The sequence below is a fragment of the Lycorma delicatula genome, chromosome 4 (assembly GCF_047948215.1).
Source record: "Lycorma delicatula isolate Av1 chromosome 4, ASM4794821v1, whole genome shotgun sequence".
Classification (NCBI taxonomy): Eukaryota; Metazoa; Arthropoda; class Insecta; order Hemiptera; family Fulgoridae; genus Lycorma; species Lycorma delicatula.
Window position 1 is genome coordinate 69,619,691 of NC_134458.1, and position 24,413 is coordinate 69,644,103.

The 24,413-nt window shown below is 29.9% G+C and overlaps 1 protein-coding gene across 1 annotated transcript in view; it reads right to left on the reverse strand.

The window, feature by feature from the left end:
- The window catches only part of LOC142323523 (uncharacterized), a 49,731-nt gene extending 28,383 nt beyond the window's left edge, over positions 1-21,348 (reverse strand). The window contains exons 1-9 of the mRNA XM_075363285.1: positions 21,071-21,348; positions 18,841-19,249; positions 14,246-14,352; positions 9,837-9,999; positions 8,080-8,264; positions 5,199-5,371; positions 3,654-3,785; positions 2,000-2,558; positions 163-534 (exon numbers count right to left, since the gene is read on the reverse strand). Of these exons, the coding sequence (XP_075219400.1) occupies positions 163-534; positions 2,000-2,558; positions 3,654-3,785; positions 5,199-5,371; positions 8,080-8,264; positions 9,837-9,999; positions 14,246-14,352; positions 18,841-19,249; positions 21,071-21,101 (2,131 nt within the window). The 5' untranslated portion in view covers positions 21,102-21,348. The remainder of the gene's footprint in view (positions 1-162; positions 535-1,999; positions 2,559-3,653; positions 3,786-5,198; positions 5,372-8,079; positions 8,265-9,836; positions 10,000-14,245; positions 14,353-18,840; positions 19,250-21,070) is intronic.
- Positions 21,349-24,413: the final 3,065 nt, after the last annotated feature.

The window sequence follows — 24,413 nt, forward strand, 5'->3', positions numbered from 1 at the left end:
AGCAATTTTTGTAACCAACAGATTTTAAGGAAAAAAAACATTAGGATGGCGGGGAGTTCATGAATCTGCAGTCTACTGAAAACCAAACATGAGCAATTTGTATTAAAGATAATCATTAAGCTGTATGCCTTTTTTAATAAAAAAATAAAATATAATTCTTACCTTGGTGTTGTCTAAAATTACTAGCTTTCTGAAACTGTTTACCGCAGTCAGGACAAGTATACTGTTTTGCTGCTTTTTCTTTAGTTTCTTTATTATTAACATTTTCACTACATTTTTCTGGTTCATCATCAGTACATGTAACAATACAATTTTTGCTGCTAATACTACTGGTGGTTTTACTATTATTGTTGTTTTTATCACTATTTTGCTCATTGCTGATACTGACAGAATTGTCATTATTGGTGTTGGTATTATTATTATTGTCGATGTTGCTGCTGCTGTTTATGTTTATAATATTTTCAATATTACTAGTGATATTTATATTGATAGTATTATTATCATTATTAAAAATATCATTCTCAATCTGACAACCTAGAAATACAATAACAAATACTTTAGGTAATACTTATAAAAGTTTAAAACATAGCAAAACTTAATAACAGTAAGAACCTGTTCATTTAAATTTAATGACACTAGGACCTGTTGGAATGAACAGTTTGAATAACAGAAAAAATTCTAAAAACATATTAACCATTTGGATGTAACTGATGCAAAAGCCCACCACAACATTTCAGTTTTACCATAAGTGAAGAACTCTACCCACAGATTTTTGGCCTTATCAAGTCAGTCTATCGTATTTTTAATCATTCTAGCTTGCATTATAATATATCTGCTTTCTTATTGAATTGCTTTGAAATATTTTTTTAAAAGAAATACAATATGGGGTGTTTTTGCTGACACTTTCTTTGGAGAATAGATTGCAGAGTAGTTCCATACAGGAAACGACTTCACTCACTTTCCCTCATAAACTTAAAGTATATTGGTTGTTATTTTTAAAAATGGCTACATCTACTTCTTTTTTTTTTGGAATAATTTGTGGCTCATTCAGGTCATCTACAACTCTTACTAGTTATGGTACTTTTACTTTTTTTTTTTTAAATAATCTTATTAAGAAATAAATAATAAAAGACAAAGTTAATCTTCTTAGATGAAATACCAATGCTTATAATGTGTGTATTTCATACAAAAAAAAGAAAGATAATTAATGAAATGTTAAAGCATGGAAAATAATAAAGCCTATCACAATTAATGCAAAATAAAACATACATAAAGAGCTAAGATGATGGAAAAAACCAAATCTAAGATCTAGTGAACATAGATTCATTGTACATAAAATGTTACAAATAAATACACGATTTTAATTACAGAAATTTTTCAAAAACAGAATTAAAAATTCTCATATAAAATATTGCTTTGAAGAACATAAAAGAAATAAGAAATTTAGACAAAACAACATGCACATAGAACAAATATTAAAAACACCATGAATAGAACAGTAATAGTGACAGGGTTTTATAATAGTATTATAACAATAATATGTTTTATAATAGTATTATGTTTTTTTAAAAAAAAAACCACAATAGTCACCAAGAGATGCAGACATGCAATAGTAGGCAAGTAACTTATCCAGCATAGCTCTTGGGGTTAGCAGAATCAATCATACAACATTTTTAAATTCACAGGTTTGTTCCCAAACGACATATCGGACAGATGAGATTTAATTATGGAATAACTAGATTAAAAATTTCTTAACTTAGTCTATGCCCAAATCTGTGGAAAAACATAAAAAAAGTCTAGCTTATTCACTATAATTATTATAAAAATTGTTATAACTACAATTAAAAAAATGCAATTTCTTAAATAACATTTAATATTTTTTCTGTACATAAAATCCTGTTACTTAAATATGCAGGAACGTTACTTATATATCCTTTAACTTTTAAATACGCAGGTGAGACAAAGCCCAAAAACATTTATACAGTAACAAAATACTTACTTTGCTCTTGAACACTTTGTTCAGGTATATCTTCAAAACTATTAACTTGAGAATCCTCAGTAGTAAGTGCCATAGTATTTTCAACTTTATTCGGCAGAATCATAGCACCAGTACAACGATTCTCTAACCTGACAGAATCTAACCAATCTGGTGACTGTTCGCTTGGAACAGTTAATACTGTATTTGATAGCGATGAAGGAGATGATGGTGGAAGCGGTGGAATCAGTGAATCTATCTCCAAACTGTCTACAGGAGTACTATCTGATGCGACCTGATGGCAAGTCTCTTGAACCAGCTTATCAACTTCAGTATAACTAAGAGATCCGGCATCATCTAAATCATCACAGGATAAAGCTTCAACTTGTAATGGACAATCAGCATCATCAAGTTTAACCATCGTCGAACGATCGATCATCTGAGATTCAATCCATTCAGTATCTGGATCGAGGTACATATCATTTAAAGCATCATTCTCATCTTGATCAGAGACGTAGTCTCCAAGAATGACATCATTTTTACTGCAGGAGTGATTTTTCAACTCATCTAAACTTTCCAATTCCTGAAAAATTAAAAATATATCATTAATGCTGAAATTTACGTCAATTTTTCTACATGTACAGGCATTTCAAGATGCAACTGCTGAAAATCAACACTTGTTTACCTCTACAACAATCTAATGCTATTGATTCTGAAGAAAATTGTTAGATCTCAAGGTAAATGTTATTTTAATTTTGACTAAATACACTACAATTATCTGTATTATTATGCATTGTGATAATTTAGCTATAACAGCACTACTTATGGTATAATCTAACCTAATCACCATTTGTCTTTGAGTTGGCATCATGCTGAGTTAGGTTTTATTGTGTTTTACTTTTCAAAAAATGTTAAGATGAATCATTAGCAGAAAAAGACAATGGACTTACATTATACAAATTTAATGTTGTAAACATAATAATTCAGTATTGGTTTATTGGTGAGTTCTTAGTTAATGTTATTTTAATCACTTGGTTAATAAATCACATTTAGCAACGCGATATTTATCTATTCTTTGTATAATATAATTTGTATAAATTATTATTTGTATAAAATTCTTTTGTATAAATTATTTCTACAGCATGTTTTCCATACTGTATATGTGTTCATATAGTATATCTATATGAATGGTCTTAAAACTATTACCTTACCTAACCATTTACCTTACTAACCAACTTGGTTCAACTACTTGGCACAGGTGTAATAGACTTCAAAATCAATTTACTGGGATAATTTGATTTAAAATTTGCTTCTTATACATCACATTTTATATACTTTAATTTCATTGTCTGCTACAGAATTTAACAAGAGTCACCTTATGGCAAACAATACGGTTTATAACCTAGTTACTGAAAAAATAAGTGGAAGAACTAATCAAAATTGCTTTTCTAACAGTGGTTTAGTGAGTTGTCAATTAGTAAATTATCTGTTACCAGATACAACAGTTACAGAAGATGCCTGCTACTTGTTGTAAATTGAATTAAACCTTTCATAACATTATTATATTCAGGATCACAAAAATCCATTACTACATACGCAGTCTGTTTAAAAATAATGAAATAAAATTCACAAAAAATTGCAATCTGAAAGATTTAAAAATTATAAAATTAAATGTTACCTTTTTACAACTAGTACAGGTGAACTGATTATGAGTCATTTCATGTTTACGTAGTAATGTTAAAAATGGGTAGCTACTTCCACAAACTTTACAGTGAAAACGTCTCTTATTTCCAGTCTGTTGGTTTACCATCTGAAATTGAAATTTTAACAATACAAAATTAAATTTCTCATCAAATTGACTAATAAATTCAAAAGTTTTATTTCTTACAATGCCATAACATACAGAATAAGGAAAGAAATACAGAAATGAATCTGCATATACACTTAGGTTTAAAATCAGATACTTAGAAATAAGTAAATCTAGCACAAAAAAAAATCAATTTCCAAACTTTTTTTGTATTCAATCACAAATCTTACGAATTCAAAGATTTACAAAGACACTCCGACCAAGGCAGATACCATTCAAGTGTAAAAACTTCCTAAGTGTTTTATTTGAGAATAGCATCTATAAAATTCATAGTTTGACATAAATGTCACACTATCAATCCTTTATATCCTTCAAAAATATTTCCATTTTATATTAATTTTCTTTCACGTAATTTTCTTTCAACACAAATTTAGATACATACTTCATCACCAATGACTACTCTTCATAAAGGTCATATGAAATTTTACCCATGACCTGCCAGACCAAGCCTGTTGTTTGAAAAACGTCTTTAATTCAATAATTACCATTAATTTCATCTTTAAATAAAATATTACCTGATCCACTATTTCACATTCAGTATATACTAATACTACATGCTCTTCATTCTAAATAAAAAAATAATAAACAAAAATGAACAAACGAACAATATGAGTAAACCATGAAATAAACCAAAATCGTAAACTGAAAAGAAAAATAAATTCTTCTACAATGAATTTGACAACCAGTTTCAATCAAATCAGCTATTTCTGATTCTGCAAGGTAGTTGCTGAGCGATCATTTACCAGACTTTGAATACATTAATAAAGTTATTGATACAATTCATCGGAAATCAAAGAAAGATTTAATAATAGAATATCTCGTCCATGGAAGAAAATAATGTGTTCACAGATTAAGCTACATTAAGCATTGTCATACTGCCTAATACAGAATGTTAACATATTTAAGACAATGTAATACAAGAGAGACAAACTTCAATAAGAATGACACAAGATGAAGTTGATCTAGATTCAAATTGTAGAAGAAAGAGTGCTGCCTTCATCAAATTACCAAAACAAGTTCATCATCTGCACAACTCTGGATACAGACCCCAGACTAGCCCAAAGGTAAATTCCTATTCCAATGTGGAAGAAGTTCTCCCTTCCCAACTACCAGATGATGCCAGTGCGGTACTGCAGATGGAACCAACATACTTGTACAATACCCAAGGTATCTTGCAGATGGAACCAACATACTTGTACAATACCCAAGGTATCTATCCAGAGGAGAAGGAATTAAGAATAGGGAAAGGAGAAAGATTTAGGAAGGGGATGATGATCAACCTGAAGACGGATTGCCTTGGGAGATCGGGGTAGTTTACTGTCTTTACCCAGGACCTGAACGAATTTAAATACTTACATTACTATTTTGATGCATCAATTTGTTATGCTTTCTAAACATAATTTGAGTTTTAAATACTTTTCCACAACAAGATATAGGTGTTTGATTCATATGACTAGTCTTGTGTTCATTTAAAGAATTTAATTGGTTAAATCTGCGACCACAAACTGAACAAGGGTACGGCTTTACACCTGAAACAGAAAAAGTTTTGAAAAAAAAAAAGTTTTTACATTCACTCAGTAAACATTATCTAGCAGCAAACAAAAAATACCACACATGAATCCTAGAAACAGAGAAATTGAAAACAGGAGAAGATAAGGGTACTCTATAAGGATTGGAAGAGTGACATGGAAGACACAATCAGAAGAAAAATCCTTTGGAAGAATAAACGGAAGGAGACAGTTTTATCCTTTGGAATGTAAAAACAACAATAACATCTGTGAAAATAAGGATATAAATATCTTTTCCATACCACCATCTATTAATATTTATATCAAGTGGAAGAGTAATTGAGAGAGCAATTATACTTTTCTATTTCGTTTACTTTTGTTTTTTTTTTAGTCCTGCTAACTTAGCAACTTCAAATCCTAGAAACGATACAACATACTTTGATTAATTAAGAGATCAGTATAACAAACAAAACATTCTGGCAACATATGACAATTTTTTTTTAAATAATTTATTTTTCCATTATTACATATGGATGATAGTATGGATAAGTATCTGCTTCAGAGCATATACAATTTAGATTCTCCGTGATAAATGAAGAATACTTTCTTTATTTACTTCCCCTGTTAATAAAAATTAGTCATTCCAAAAAATCAGATATAAGAAAACCTTCTATTGGTTCATATTTTAAAATAATATTTAATGCACTTTAACACATTTTTAAAACTTTTAGCCTGATTTTTTAACTTGTAACTGATTTTTGTTTTTATAAATGTTTTTTTTAAAAAGGAATTGTTACAAATTACAGAATATTGAACAAGGGCAAGAATAAAAGCTAAAAAACCAAATTAATGTCATGATTACCTACATATCTATTTTGTCAAGTAAATCCTTTGCTATTTATCTCTTTCTAAAGCATTCTCTTTACTTTTTTAATTTTAAGAGTCTATTGTAAACCTTTTAAAAAACTAGGAATAGCAATATTATACTGTTTTTCTGTATTTCTGTGGCACACATTCTGTGACAAATATTTGAATCTGAAATATTATGTATTAGTTCTGAAACCACGTTACGTTCTTCCAGTTTCTGTTGAATTATTGCTCTTAATATTTCTTTCTATAACATTCTCCAAAATCTAAAGATTAAGTGCATACAGCTATTTATAGTTAGTACATTATTTCCTATCATTATTTTTTAACAGCAGAATAATTACTGGTTTAATTTCCCTTGACTTCATTTTCATTACAAATGCATTTAATGCTTGGTAGAACCATTGGATACACATTATTCCACCTTTTTTATTATATCTGTATTAAGATTGTCTGCTCCACTTTTCCTTCCAACTCATCAATAATTACACTAATTTTAAACAACAATGGAGAGAGATTATCTACCCTATTATCCTCCAGATTTGCATTGTATCTTTTCAAAAGTTAATTCAAGAATTCACCCAAAGCACTAACAATTACTTTACTGTTTTTGGTCAGTTCACCATTCTATTTCAGCATCTTCTTTAACACAAATAATAAAAAATGAAGTAAAATTTTGAAATAATAAAGCTACTTTGTTGTTTAACAACATATAATATGTACTGTATTATGAACTTTATAATGCATGATCAAGATTAGTAATATAGGAAGCATTTATATTTAATGAACATTAATAACTTATGTCCACCTCTATTTCTGCTGAAATGTTTGATTTTCATTGTAAAATAGATGTCCATTATATTTTCATAATTAAGTTTTCTAAACCTAAATTCTATGCTTCTAGTTTACAGATTTTTATTAAAGATTCTTACTAATAAATGGTTGTTAGCCCCCTGCCCCCCACAATGAGGTGAAGATAACTTTAAAAATGTTCACTGTCAGCTGATGATGTCTGGATACATGAGGAAGTGATGCCCCTTATCACTAAGAAAAAGCAAGAAGGCTTTAATCATATATTTAGGTGGATTTTTATGTCCAGGTAACTTTAAGCTTCAACCAGATTTACTGAATGATTTGCTTTATGCTGAGACCTTTGTTCCCTTATGCTGGGAGTGGTCCAAAATTGGGTTAGATCCCTGCCTGCTGGTGGAACTGGTAAGTTCCGTATAGTCAGCTGACTGTGCTAAAATAGCGGCTGTTCCCACAACCTACTTTAGTCATAATGAATGTACTTTTGTAATATTCAGCCTGAACAAAACTCAAATGCAGTCAGTATATCACCACTGAATGTAAAGAGTAAATTCATATGTTCCTTACTGAGTGAGCATGTTGAATGCATGTCAAACTCTGATTTGTTGTAGCTGGAATGTTAGAGAGTGAACAGCACATGCATACATCAGGTTTAATAACACTGAAGGTCAAATTGGATTTATTCATATGTAGATAGGTAACAGCAGTGTTATTATCAGAGGTTTAGTGGGAAACACCTGATCTGGCAAATTTTGTTTTTGTATATAAAGGTGACTTGTGATCAGTATTCTCCAGAACCATTCTACTGGAGAAACCTGTAAGAGCATTCTCACTGCAGTTAATACTCAGTATCAGAAACAAGTACATTAGGTTATGCAAAAAGATTCCTTATGAAGTGCAATGTTACAACTAACAAAAAAAAAAGAAGAAGATTAATTATATAAAAGAACAAACCTATTTTAAAACAGATTAAATCAATTTTTTAATGAATCTAACATACTAAATATACATCATAATAAAAAATTAAGTAATATTTTTAAATAATAACAAACCTGAATGAATACGCATGTGTCTGGTTAAGTTAGATACATGACTAAACCTACGCCCACATATTTCACACATACAACCATGGACACTAAGATGAGTATTGAGATGAGTTCGCAGATCTGAACGTTTAAAAAATGCTTTCCCACAAAGTTGACAGACATGAGAACGTTCACCATCATGAATTCGTCTCCTACAAAATAAAAACCATATACAATTTAACACAATGCAAGTATTGCTTTTTTTTTTTTTAGTATCAAAAGCATACAAGAAGTCGCTTAAATATACTTGTCAAAAGATTACAACTTTTTTTTTAAAGATTTACTTAAATTTAAAAAGTATATAATGACAATGATAATTAAACCAATAATTAAGAAATGTTTAAAATAAAATTTTTTTATAGAATAGCACAGATGAATTTTCAATTATATATACATATACATGTTCTGTTATTCACCTAATTAACTACACAATATTGAAAATAGAAAATTGTTTCTAATTTTCATTTTGCAAGTTTTATATTGATGTTTCTATGAATGAATGTCTACATGTAATTTGTATGTATTCAAATGTTAGAGACTATCTGTTTATAGATTGTTTATAGGAGGAAGTGTTTTGCCTATCCTGCTAAGGAGGCTATCCTGCAGCCATCCTGGCAGATAATGGAACTGTGCTCACAAGCTGGAAGTGGAAGAAGTTATGCCACCAATGACACATTGCAGACTGGACTACACCTGTGTACCATCCACAGGCGAATCCCATGGAGCGTCGTAATGAGATGAAGAAAACACTGAGAATAGGCTCGAGCAGGATGTCCAACACCTAACCTGGGAGATAAGAGTGTGCCATGAGTGCTGTTTGCATTAAGAAATCATGCTAATGCCGCGATCGGCATGCCACCAAGCGAAATGCTCATTGGGAGACAGTTAAAGAGACCTGGGGACTGGCAGCACCCAAAAGTAGAGGAACCGCCTCAACCCACTGAGGAAAGAGAGGAGAAGGCAGCACCACATCAGGAGCTCTAAAAAAGAAGTTCATAGGCACCGAACAGCAACCGACATTCGAGGTGGATGACAAGTGTTCATCAGACAGATCTATTAACGTAAGAATATCTTCTTTAAACTTTTACTGTTATGGTGAATTCATTCATTTGATATCATACAAATAGGTAAATAAAACATATTACATATGTTTGTGTTTTGGAAGAAAGTGCGAAATTTGAAAAGGCATTAAATGTAAGCAAAAAATGTTCATAACAATCCTATCTTACTTCATTGTCTATCTTTATGTTTTTTTACATAGAAATTTATAACTCAATAACAGACCAAGACACTAATAATATTTGATATAAATGTTCAAACTAACATACTCTTATAAATAAAAAAATATGATGATTACATTTTCAAATGGGTTTATCCATGTACATCTCGCATAATGAAGGCACTCTCAAAATTTAATTTAAAATAGTTTTCATTAAATACCCTAAACATATTCAGAATTTTACTATAATGAAAACATAAATTCTTATTCATTATATTGCACGGATTTCTCTTTAAATTAATACTTAAATTATTAAAATAAATATCACAAAATAGGATTGTTTTCTTTTCTTACACATACGCACGCCCACACACACAATAGCACAAAACAGAAGAGTAATGGTATTAACTGGTGGCATTTTTCAGCAAAATATTTCTAGTTCATTAAAATATTAGAGCATATGCAAGCAGCAAAAGGTATGGTATTAAGAAAATAAGATACTTACTTATGGTAGTCCAACTGAGACGGACGGTCAAATGTTGCACCACATTGTGGACAAGTATGAGGTCTTAAATTTACATGGTACTTTTTTTCATGTCGTCGCAACTGAGACTGGCTAGTAAATCTAACACCCTCTGGACAAGACTGACATTCCCACAGAAATTCACCTAATAATTATACCAAAATATCATAAATTTCTTCAAACACATCTAATAATAATAATAATAATAATACTCTGACAATAGTTTAATAATTTGACATTTGTAAAATTTACAAATTGTAAAGAATATTTGATTAGGCTGTAAGAGTAGAAGGTCCAATTCTACCGGATATTTAATCAGCCATAAGTCAGGGTCCTTGTGCAACCCACAGACACAAAAAATTCCTTGGGTTAACTCACACAATCACCATCTCACTAAAATTCACTAATTAAGCAGTTGTTTAAATGAATAACACCTGATCAGCACTGTAAAAATATTCAGTATGGAAACTGACCCATTCCCAAGGCCTCTATCTAGGGAAAAAGTGATTGTAGATTAGGAAAGAATGTGGTGGTAGGAGGAAATGATTAACCCACAAAATTTTTCAAGATAAAATAAATTTTTGATATGGAAATTACAGTTAATGTTACTCTGAGTTCGGTACCCTACCAAGTTAAGACTAGTAAATATTTAAAATTTTAATGGCATAATGCTTTCAAATATAGTGTTGGATGCTAAACAGTTATTAAAATAGGATTAAAAAAACATACACTCAAGAACAGCTTTTAAAAAATAAAAATTAACATACCTGTGGATTTTGATTGTTAAATATACATCATTAATGGATACCAAAGAATTTTTAAAAATAACGACAAAATAAAAACTTAAAATACATTTTTAAAGAAATGATTAACAATAATAACTAAACAGCCAATGTTTAAGAAGAAAAAATACTCATTGCTCATTAAATACATGCTGGTTTCTACATACAACACAGTAAATCAAATATAAACAGGATTTTTGTTCCTGAGTGACTATGGTTGGTAGGACTGAACCCACGCTTCTAGTATGCTTGGGTGGGGTCATTAGGAATGGAGAAAGCTGGCCATTCTACATTCCCAACCAATTCGTCTTCAACACTCACAATGTCAGAGCAATAGGTGCACCCACCCCTCCACTGTGGAACGCATAATTACAAAATTTCTTGCTTGTGAAGGAGTTCAAGTGACGGAAATTTTCCGGAGATTGACTGCACAGTTCAGGGACTAAACATTGTCAAGGACTCATGTGTTTGCCTGGCATAAAGAATTCAAGGAAGGACAAGAATGAGTGGAAAATCAGGAACACGATCGCTGCCCTCGAACCAACATTACAGACAAAAGCATTTACGTGGTTTGAGATATTCTTGAAGATGATTGATGGATGAGGGTATCCGAAATTGCAGAACAGTTTGGAATAAGTTATGGGAACCGTCAAGTTATCATCTCAACAATCTGCAGTTTCGTAAAGTGTGTGCTAGATGGGTCTCTTGCCTTTTCACAATAGATCAGAAGAAGAGACGTTTGGAGGTCTCTCAGAGGCTTACAGCAAGGTTTGCAAAAGAAAGTGATGCATTTTTTAATCAGATTGTCACCTGCGACAAAATGGGGGTCCACAAATACACTCCCCAGTCGAAACAAGCCAGTATGGTGTGGCGGAAGAAAGAGGAGGCAGCCTCACTGAAAGCCAAGGCTAGACTGTCAGCTGGAAAGTTTCTTTCAACCGTTTTTTTTTTATTAGCAAGGCATTTTGCTCAATGATTTTTTGCATGAGCGATGCATAATCAATGCTGCTTACTACTGCGAGCTGTTGATCGAGGTGAGGGCTGCATATCGCAGCAAAAGACAAGACCAACCAATTCGACAGGCCGTCCACTTCCACAATGCTAGGCATACTGCAACTCTATGGTCTCAAAACTAAAAGAAATGCACTGGACTCAACTTGATCAATCTTCCTACAGCCCTGCGATTTTCATTTGTTTAGGCCGGTTAAAGAAGCTTTAGGAGGGCAATGATTTGAAGATGACAAGGGCATGGAGGGATTTGTGTGCAATTGGCTCCTGATGCAACCATATGATGCTGCAATAAAACACCTTCCTTCTCGCTAGGGAAAATGTATTTCTAAAGCAGGAAACTATGTAGAGAAATAAATTATATTTGCCTTTTATTTTTCAATAAATAATTTTTTTTTAAAAATAAAATCTTGTTTATATTTGATTTACCATCATACATGGGTACAAAAACATAGGTAAAAGCACTTTTTTAGCAGCATTTTGTAAGGATTCTTTTTTATTATTAATATTTCTTTTATATTAATTTATTTACCAGAAATTTATTCTGAATTTACTTTTATAAATTTTCCTTGATGATAATTTTTAACAACTGAATTGATATGCATCTAGTTTTACTTTCTTTTTTTTTTGCTAGCAGTTCTCAAGTGTTTTTTATTTTTGATTATAAGTTTTATTTAGGCCCACAGAAATCAACTATTCAAAGATGGTAAATTTTTATTTTTTACATATAAAAATTGTTTTTACTTTTTTCTTAATTTGTTAATAACAATCATTATTTCTTAAATTAACTGAGAAGTTATTTTTATTGCTTTATTACTGAACTTTGACTGATGGGTAATATTTGTAATACTATTTGTAATATTCATAATTTCTTCTAATGGAATTTTAGCAAATAAGTATGAATGTTAGTTAAAAATGTAACTAAATTGATTTATGCCTTTTTTGAACGACATACTGCTTTACATGCTGTGCTTGTGACAATTAATGTCTTCTTAAACCAAAGTAGTGTTCTTCCAACACTGCAAACTGAGTTACTCTAAAATTTTAATTGGTGTTACAAGTAGAGAATTCATATTTTTAAAATACATACATTGGGTAACTTAACTGAAAAAAAGGAATTATAACAGAGTGAGGGGGAGATCATGTACAAAAACAAATCTAATTCAGATTAAGATATTTTTTATAAAAATAAAAATTAATAAGCAATAATAGATAATTAATTTAAAAACTGATTAAATATTTAAAAAGTGGTTTTCAGTACTAGATTAATTAATTAATTAAATTGTCTGCAATAGTTCTGAATCTAAAAGGTATCGAATACTAATAGTAATCAGTACTAAACATTTAAACAATAAGAAAGGAATTTGAAATGAACAAAGATTAATAACATAATCTAAACTAATGATCTTCATTGGATAGAGTTCATCAGAAAGTCAACATAATATACATTTTTTTTAAAGAAAATATACTTATTTTAACAAAATATTTAAGATATTTTAACATTCAAACAATAATTGTAAGGATTATTGAGATAAGATAAGAAAAATCTGGAATATCAAATCCTTACAATATAGTCATATACTGTTCTTGGATCTTCAAACACCAACTTAGCTTTAGTGCTTTGGATCTGGTATCTTTAAATTCTTTACGCGTTCTGATGAAAATATAGTTGTCTTCATATTAATTATTTTTTCATATTTTGCAGTTAGATCTGTTTATCAAAAATACTTCAACTTCATCAAAAATACTGTTCATTTAAATTAAAATCAGATTAACATAATTGCAATATTCTAAAAAAAACAGCAGTAAAGTTTTTAACAGATAGTTTAGCATCACTAACTAAATTGTTAACCAGAAATTTAGCATTTGTCTTCTAAGCCATTAAAGATTCTTGTTTAAATCAGCTCTGTTTCCTTGTCAATATGTTGTCTACCTTTAATTTCTAATCAATATTGATCATCAGATTAAGTGGTTCATATCTAGTAAAGTTTTAACAGTCCACATCTTGTAAAATTGTTGATATAAGTTTTGACAAGTATTTTAAAAGTAATAATAATATAACAGAATACCTTTTATATATTAAAGCCATATCAACTTTAGAAAAGGAAATATTAGTCAAATTAATATCCTACAGCAGAAAATGTGCACACGTGGAACCTAATTTTTTCTCGTAAAACACTGAGAAATTCACCATGCTTTTCTTGTATTCTTTTCATTGTGTTATCAGCTATCTTCCTCAATCACCAAGTGATATATACTCAATTAGCTTATTACTGAATCTGTGATTATTAACAAGATATAACTAAAAAATAAGTTTAATAAAAGCTTCACAACCAAACCACACAAAAAAATTCTTCAAGAGTAGAGACACTTATTCTCTTGTAACTGATTCAAAAACCATTTAATTCTTTCTCAATATTCAATCAGAAGATAAGTGCAGTTACATAAAATCCAGAATTTTCATGACAATGATGACGACAATTATAAAAATAATAATAGTAATATTAATAACAACAAAAGTTACAACAGTTATGTGATATAAATTGATTACACCTGCACTATTCTAATTAACTGATATGAACAACTTTTAAACTTTAATACCTGAATGAAGATGAAGGTGACCATAATACTGAACAGCTCTCACAAATGATGAACCACACAAATCACAAACATATTTTCCAATTTTCTCATCTTCATCAAGGTCAATTCTGAAATAAACAGAACAGAACAAAAATAGCACATCATTCAAGTAAGAAAAAACAAATCCAAAATAAAAATTGAAATAATTATAAACAACAAGCCAAAACTTAAAAAGTCCTGGTAAAAGCACACAATAAGCCTACAAATACAGCTACATAATGATTGAAATAAAAAATTGGTTAAAGTAGAGTAAACAGCATACAAAGCTGTTTTCTGAATATTGAGCTCATCTGGCAATTATTTTTTTCCTGACAACAGATTACAGTTTTTTCAAACTTATGTTGACTCACATCAATGATATCCATGAATATAAAATGACTTCACAATTTTCAGATTAAAAGAAAAAGTTATAAACACCCATATTTCTAAAAATTGGCCTATAAAAAACAAATAGACTATCTTAAAAATAACTGCCATCCTCCAAAGTAATATCCTTCTGCATGGATAACACAAACCACACAATCTTTTCATGATTACAAACACTTCTGAAAGTCATTTTTGTCAGGGTGTTAATTACTTCCTAAAATTCAGCTTGAACCTCTTTAATGGTACCAAAAAATGTTCCCCCAAAGTTTCAATCTCATCTTTGAAAACAGGAAGAAGTTACATGATGCTGAAGGTGAAGTTATGGCTAGTTTCAAAAAGCTCCTTCAGCTCAGTAAAAACCTGAATTTGGAAATTGTTAACAAATACCATGCAATAGGCCTGCCTAAAATTTCATAAATGTCATGAATTGTTATATTTTAAGGCAAGTTTTCGGTCAGAGGACATCCACAACACTTCATCAACTGAATTTGTCTGTTTTCAAAATGCATGTAATAATCATATGCTTGGGTTTGTCCTAAACTATGCTCACCTGCCTATGCAGCCATTTTCACATCATCATCATAGAATTGCTAAATGACACAAACACCATCACAAAGTCACAAAAATCATAACCACAGGTATATATACCACGATACCACTTGGCCAACCAACTAAATAGAAGCACTATCAACACACAGCTGCAATACAACTGGTTCACATGCCTCATTCAAATTCCAGGAACTTTTTGGTAGCAAAAAACACACACACATACATGCACAAACACATACATACACAGAGAGAGAGAAATTGGAAATTAGCTACATAAAAATTTTTTTATATTTTGACTACATATTTTTATATGTTGCAATTTTAATGTTTGAATTTTATGCGCGATTTGAAAAAAAAAGAAAAGAAAAGTTTAACTGACGATGAGGGAAAACCTCAAAAGCGCTATTAAAAATTAATAAGCATAAGGTAAGAAGCAATATTAAATTCTGTACTCTTGGTGGTAAACGGTTTTTATACTTTTATCTTTGATGTGTATATATATATATATATATATATATACACATAAATATGTGACAGAGATGTATACCCATTTTGAAAATAACCAAACACTGTTAATATTTCTCCAACCTGTAATTTGTTTGTCATAACATGTGTGTGACCTAATGCCATTTATTTTCCATTTATTTCAGTTACCATGCCAAAATAGTCAGTGAAACATCGCATGTTCATGTATGATGGATATGTGAGAGGTGGTGATTTGGTTGTGGCAACTCAGAGGTCAATCCGCCATCAATTCAATGTTGGCTGACACGGAGCAGTCCCAACACTGAAAACCATACTGAAATGAATTGAACATTTCCAAAACACAGGTAATGTGATTTCAAAACACCACCAGGGATTGAACGTACAGTGAGAACACAAGAAAATGAGGAGAGTGAGAGCAGCAGTTCTCCACAGACCGCAATGTTCGGCATGGCGCCATGCAATATCATTATGATTGGGATGGGAATTGGTAGAAAGAATTTTGAAAACTGATCTTAAATTTCATTTATGCAAGATAGTCTGTGTTCAGCAATTATTCCAAAGAGATTATGAATAGCAGAAAGATTTTGTTGTAATGATGCAAGTTCTTCTCCATGATGTACCTGAAGCGCACATTTATGAGCGATGAGGTACATTCCATCTAAATCAACCAGCAAAAGTATACCAGATTTTGTCAACCAGCAAAACTATAGGTACTGGCCACCAGAAAACTCAAGACAGGTGTATGAATGACCTCTGCATTCACCCCGTGTGACAGTGTGGTGCACGATATCTAGGCGTTATGTTATTGGTCCCTACTTTTTTAAAGAGGAGGGTGTAGCAGTGACAGTGAATTCTCATCGGTACACGAACATGTTTACTAACTTTTTCCAGCCAGCACTCCAGCGCTTGGGCATAGGTCCAGAAATGTGGTTCCAACAAGACCGGGCGACAGCACACACTGCTGCTCATTCAATGCAAACCCTACAATTGTTTCCTGGTCAGCTGATTTCCAGGTTCAGAGATGATCCTTGGCCCCCTCAATCTTCCGACCTGAGTATGTCCGACTTTATCCTGTGGGGATACTTAAAGGAGCGGGTTTACATTGAAAATCCCCGTACATTACAGCAACTGATGACAGATATTCGTAGGGATGTACAGCAGATCACACAGAAGACACTGGAATGGTTGTGGGTCAGCTTCATTTATTGACATGTATCAACACTTATAACATAACATTTATCAACATTTATAAACATGTATCAAGGAAGATGATCATCACCTTCCAGATGTAATTTTTGCCACCTAACATAAATGGCATCTGCTTCTCCACATGTTCCAGCCAACATAAGGTTTGGTGAAAAATTGAATGTGTCATGGTCATTCCAAAATGGGTACACATCTCTGTGTCATCCTTTATTACTAGAAATTAAAAATATATACATTGATTTTAATTAAAATATTTATTTAATTATTTAATAAAAGTAATCCTTGCTAAGTATAATTTGCTATTACATACCACAGTAGGTAATATACAGTCAATATTTTGTTTTTAATTCGGTAATTAGTCCTTTACAGAGCTAAAAATGTTATAATAAACTAAATAAAAACTGTTACTCCATAATATCTTCAGCTTCACTGTCTTCACAACTGTTAGTTATTTTCAGTACCTTTCACATAATATATCTTCACCAAGTTTAAGATGTAGGATTTTTTTAGATTTGTAGTGAAAAGATTCTTCAGATAACTCATTTCATGTTGAATTAATCTATCTGCACAGGATTACAACACATTTTTTTTTCCTGGCAGTGTTAGTACATGATCTTCTAAAATGAACCAATTCATACATAACTTCAAATAATCTTAAAAGGTTTGATAACCCCCACATCTAAGACTTGGAGCAAACTTGCAATTTTTCCTGAAATAATGGCTAAATTGAGTTTGAACAGAAAATTTGTTTTTTTAAAGTTTTCAGTAAAATGACTTTAATAGCATTTAACATAAGTACCTTAAGTCTTCTTACAAGCCTACTCTCAACTTGAGATATTTTTCAATAACTCTAACATAATTTCTTTATCCACCAAACCCTTGTTTTGTACAAATAATATAACTCCAGTAGGAATTTTTTCTGGGGCATAGACTTGTAATATTAGACACAATATTAATTTAATGCTGTATGCCTACACTAATACACACAACATTATGCTTATTTGTATTTTCTTATTCCCTGGATTAAACCACAAATGACCTCTTATCTTTTTATTTATCGAGACATTCTTTAGTAAATCAAAATAAATGGTGTTTGATCATTTCTAATATGTGACAATTTGTAAGTGTGTTGTTCCCTTAATTTTATTATGTACTTCTGTACAACAATTAAATTTTCTATTAGTCATCAGTAAGTTATACTGTACTCGTTTTTTGTCAAAATGCAATATCATGACACTGCATCGTACACCTAAACCAGCCCAAACTGACGTTAAATTCTTCAGAAAGTAAATTTTATTCTTTCACTACTTCAGTTGCTTTTAGAGAAATAATTTCTCCCATACAGAATTATGAATTGACATTCCTAATTTATCATTTTATGAAGCATAAACTTACATCTTTTTTTTCCTAACACTTAAATTCCCTTTTTTTTATCCAGAGAATACTTTTCTTGTACAATGCACTTTTCTGTTATCATCAGACATAATTCACAAATAATGTAAGACTTATTTGGCACATACTAAAAAAAATTATTGTAAGTAAAAATAAGGTTTGACAAACCAGATGACTTTTAACTGACAAGAACATAAAAAAGTTTACTTATCAATTATTCCTAATGAAAATTTAATGGATGCTAACTATATTAATTGTCTTTAATGATTGTAGAAGCTGAAAATCCTTGAATTTAAATATATTTTTTTAATCTGTTTTACTTTTTTTTTGTGTGATGTAGAAGATAAAATTCAGGAAATGATATTTAAATAAGTTATTTTTCGTATGAAATTAAAAATAGAATCTTAATACTATTTTGGTGGGGAATAGCATCTTTTCTCTACTATTCCTGTAAAATCAACTGCACACATTTTGTTTTTGTTTCTAAACATCAGTGTTCTAAACATTTAATTATTATAATATATAATTTGTTTATTTATTTTTTGTTTAATATTTACCTTGCTTTTGCTCTTACTTTCTTCTCAGCTGGTGCTAAAATTGCATCAAATACTTTGACCCGATCCTCTACCTTTATAAGATCATCAGCATTGACATCTTCATCCTCATCTAACTCATCTTCACAGTCAGGTAAATTATCCAGAGAAGATTCAGTTAAAATATTACCATCTTGTTGTAATGGAACTAATGGCTGATCTATTGAATGTAAAATAAAAACAGCTTGTCCAGAATCACACACAGTCTGATTGCAATCAATAGAATATTGTGTAACCCACAATAACTGGCCATCAGCAGTCTGTATAAGATACTTGTCTGAACCACCATTAATTAATTCTCTTTGTTCATTATCTGTATACGAACCCCTTAATAATGGTTCTATTCCATTATATAGGCAATTAAAACCATTATCTGCAAAAAAAGAAAAGTCAAATTAAGAAAGTTAGTTTTAATACAGCTGACGAAAAATAACATAATTGTTCTTTTAGGATGAAGCAAAATTCTAACTTCTTACAAGATTTATGATAAAATAACTTAATAACATCTAACATAATTAAATAAAATTTGAATAATTTTAATTTGAGTACTAGGTTTAAAGTTTCAGCCAAATGAAACTTTTAAAATAAATGAAAAGCATAAACTACAGTAAGTGAAATATTTTCTAGATACACCATAATACCATTACATTCTTTGGAATAAATAAAACTTCATACAATAATATTTTCAAGCTAAAAAGAAATTAGGGAAATGCCTTTCCAATAAAAGAAATTTTTTTGTATTGATACCCTACCTCAAAAGGCATTCATTAAATTTTCAAAAGACAAATATATTCAAAAAGGTTGAAGAGATAGCAATACAAGGAATAGAGTGGTACTTCTTAACCTCCTTAGACACAGAAAAATTGCACTAACTAGACAAAAGAATTTTCTGTAGCAGTACTGGATCAAAACCACTGCATGAGCTTGTCTTAAATTTGATAAAAGTAACCTGACAGACATGATACATATACCTTATCACATTTCTTTTAAGGCCGAGGATGCAACTAAATTATATAAAAAGAAATCTTTCCAAATAGGATTCATATTAGGAAATATGATACGGTTAAAAAAGTAAAATAGGAATTGGATGGAAAGATGGGTTTTTCTAAATGCTGCCATCATTAATCTTCTTCAGTTTTGCAGGAAGTGTGTTCCTGTTTTTTTATAGTACAATCATAACCTTGCATCATCACATGTTCATAGTTTTATTTTTTTATGTTTTAGCATTATATTTTTAAAAAGATTTGGCAACAGATAATAATTTGAAGAAACCTTTTGTTTTAACTATTGATTTACAACAGCTGTAGTGGGAGTAAATAAAAATCACAGAGATATCTGTTTGTATTTCAATTTCAAACAAATCATATAGCTACACACTGACTAAAAAAATATATAATCATCGGTAACTAAACTATAAAAATCACAATAGTTTTCTAAAAAGAGATGCTAAGTTACAAGAACAAAAGTATCTCACACAGTCTACCATATAATGGAAATAAATTCCCATTGATTAAGTAAAAACAGTAACTAAATTTAAAAAGACAATAATAATATATCATATAATTAATTTTTGTTCTCTATCATATTACTGGTTGAATAGTTTCTGTAAGTGTAGAGCAGAGATAGTCTAATTACACAATAAACATTTGTTCTCTGGCAAATGCATCAATCACTATCTAGATACGCATGCTAGCAGAGAAAGAAACTGACTCATGCGCATAACTGCTGGTATGCTCTTCAATTCTCTCCAGTTAGATATCAAAGAATCATTCAAAAGAAAAATATTCTGGCTTTAAACTGATAATTGCTTATATATAACTTATCCCACATATTAATTTGAATTTTTCAACAAAATTATCAATCCACACATATTTAGGTTTTACAATTAGAAAAACTTTAACCATAAGAATTCAAGTACTTAATAAGACATTAGAAATCTCTCTTAACACGTTAAATATAATACACTTTTGGTTTTTTCAACATAAAACTTCAGGGTTACACATAAAAAGAATGAAAATAATTTAAGTTGCCAGTAATTTTTATATACTTCTAAGAAATAACACATGTCCACTTCACTTAACTAATTCATTTTTCAGAAAAACGAACGTTACCAAACGAACTGTTACAAACTTCATTTTTATGCAACATACACACAACGTAATCAGACAGAATAGAAACTCAATTTTATACTAACCAATATTAGTAAATAAAGGATAATCAGCCATAGTGTTCAAAAGTATCTTCAAATAGAGGAAAGATTAATAAAAACTTTGCGACATACAAAATAAAGTTTCATAACGATGTATTCATAAAGGTAATAAAATAATAAAGATATTAAGACACAATATAGTAAAAAATTTTAAAGTTAAGTCATCATGAGGTACATTGGTGCACTCAAAAACTAACGAACATCAACTTAAAAGTAATAAAACAATATAAAATAACATATCCACACTAAACACCAACCATAACCTCAACACAAATACAACCACTGGTTCATTGATCTCAAAACTCTTACACTTTATCTACATCTTTTAATGTTAGTAATATAAATATCATTTTATAATCGATGATAACATAAATTACTAGTTTTATTTTTAATTTTCTTATCTCGTAGTTGATTGAAATGTTTCTAATTTTTATTTCATCTTTATAAAGCGTAATATTTTTACCTACTAAGTAACTCTCATAACAGATTTATTTATTTATATATTTTTTTAAATCGTTCGAAATTTAATCTACTTACAATTTTTGTCACGTTATTTGTTCAACTAGTATGATAATTAATAATATTTTATAATTCTTACTGATCACAGTGCTACTATAGACCAACACTGTAAACTAATATAGTGTTCGTCCAAAATCGCTATTATATTTATTACAACAAAATTCTGATAACTCCATACTGTCTTCTGCTTTAATTCGGATAATTTAAATTAGAGTTTTTTCTGTAATTACATACAAAAAACTAACCCTAAAATATGAACGTCATTCAAGCTTATTAGCAACGTAAAACATATTAAACCTGAATATTTATTATATTATTTCCTTTTAAAAAGCAATCTTTTCAACTATAAATCAAACCAAATTTTAAAATAGAGCTTTTTCATTACATTTACAACTATGCTCAGTGGCTATTGTTTCTGTTGTCCCACTGGTTACTGTTGGCGGTTTTTTTTTAAGTTAGGCAGATGCATATTTAAAATATAGTCGAAAAGTGTTTTAGATTTGTACTGTACATTTAGCATATTGTTGTGTGATTATATAATCATGCTCAATCGTGCTATAATCATGCAGTATAATCATGCTCAAGTGTGGAAAGACGTGGTTCTTCATGCATGTATATAACTTCAAGGTTATGGTCAATGTTGGTGGATTTCTTTATGAGATTGTTGGTAAATGTTGACAATATTTCTGTGCAGGGCTTTTATCTTTGAAACTGCATTATGCTTGACTAATATAAAACATTGTGGAGTGGAATAGTATAGTTTATGTAAAAAGGCATTGTGTTTGGTGATTGTGAATTAATTTTTTGTTCGGCATGACAAAATCTGATTTTTTAAACACAAATTTAAAAATAACATACTTTCTACAGAAATGTGTTTCCAGAAAATATGATTTATTGCGCAGCTTCTTCAGAGTAAGTTTAAGCATAAAAAATATTAATTCATACTTAAAGGAATTTCATTTTTTTTCATCACCATGACAAAAATGTTGCTAACTTAAATTAAAAACACTTCACAATTTTTTGTCTTTTTTTTAAGTAACTAAATATAATTTAATCATAAACTTGCAGTAATTGCACTAAGTAATATATTGAGAAGAATGAACCTGCATTCACCCACAGATACAAAACACAAACAAGTGTGGATATAAAATCATAACACAAGTAAAAACTCACTAGTTAAAATGTTAAAAATAGTCACATTAATTTAAAAAGGTTATAACTACAGTATGGGTAATCTTACCAAATTACCTCATAATAATTAAGTCCACATTCAGAAAGATATTATTCACAATATGTAAATTCACATATAGTAGTTAAAAGCTATGAATTGAACATGTTTGAACAACATAAAATTTATACAGTTCAACACAGAAAATTTGATGACAGTAAGATATTAATTGATGAAACACAACACATACTATTCAGCAGTCTTCTAAAGGACTTCCCTTACTCTTTCAAGATGGCCAACATTAGTAGATTAGCTTCAAGAAGCATATATCTTGTATTTAGAAAGTGAGTTATCAATTGTTTGTTATATTCAAATACATTTGACTATGGAGATCAATAAGCATAAAAATCCTCTTTTCTATAACTACCACACATATGGTATAACCATACCTTGGCCTGGTTATACCATACATTTATCAGGCTAGCACACATTTTCTAAGGTATCAACTGTATTTTACCAGCATAGATAAACAGTAGATGCAATGTATTCTTTACATTCATTTATTTTCCAAACTTATGAAGATAAAACAGCTGTTAAATGTTCTTTCTATAATTTGTCTGAAAACCTAGAATTTGCTCTTTAAGATATGAGAATCAATAATGCACAGGTTAGTTTTTGACTCTGTGGGTTTAAATTTGATACTCAACCTGACCGTCATGGTTAAAGTAAAATAAATTTATACAGAAAATAGTAAAGATCAGATCAAAAACTAGTTTCATAATATTGTTACTAATGTAAATTTCATATATTTATCTTTTTCCACACTAATTTTCTATACATAACAATAATCAGTAATCGTACACTAAATAACAATAACAGCTTTAAAAAGTATAAATGAGTGATTGCAGTAACGACTTCTGTTGAAAAATGAATTATTTTTTAAATAATTGAATACTATGAATTATACATAATTCATAGAAAATTCCTCCTTTAGAAAATTGAAAGTTATGACCTTATCTTGAGTTTATTAGGAAGTGCTTAGTATGAAGCAAGCAAAAACTACTTGGCTTACTAAGAACTGCTGTCTTCTTGCACAAGACAGGTAACAAGAACTCACTAAATACATCCTTGTGCAGATTAGAAAAGTTCATATAAAAATAATAGAAATTTATTTCACACACATCAATACAGCATGAGATTAAGATAACTAAAAGATTTAAAAAAAAAAACAAAAATTAAAATTAAAAAGTAAGTAAATGCAGTTTTATTTTTAAAATTATAAAATTAGAGATTAGCTGTCTTCAAAAGAATTCCCTATGAGTTGCTAGGGGCTAATGAAAAAAAAATGTAAGAAACTGACAAAGTGGTTCATGGAATATCCTTTTTATAGTTTTAAGAATTTTTTAGAACATGCATGTCAGTTCTAAAGTACAGATGATAAAAGCTATTTTGGCTTACTTTTTAATGTTATTTTAATTTTTAGGTTTTTCTTTCATTGTAATTTTTTCACATGAAGCATCCTTATCAATGGCATTGACTGTTATCAGAATGCTTCAAGTATGAAATAGATAATATTTATTGAATTCACTGAAAATTTGCCTTGATTTCAATGTTCTTTGTATATACTAAACCTAAATTAAA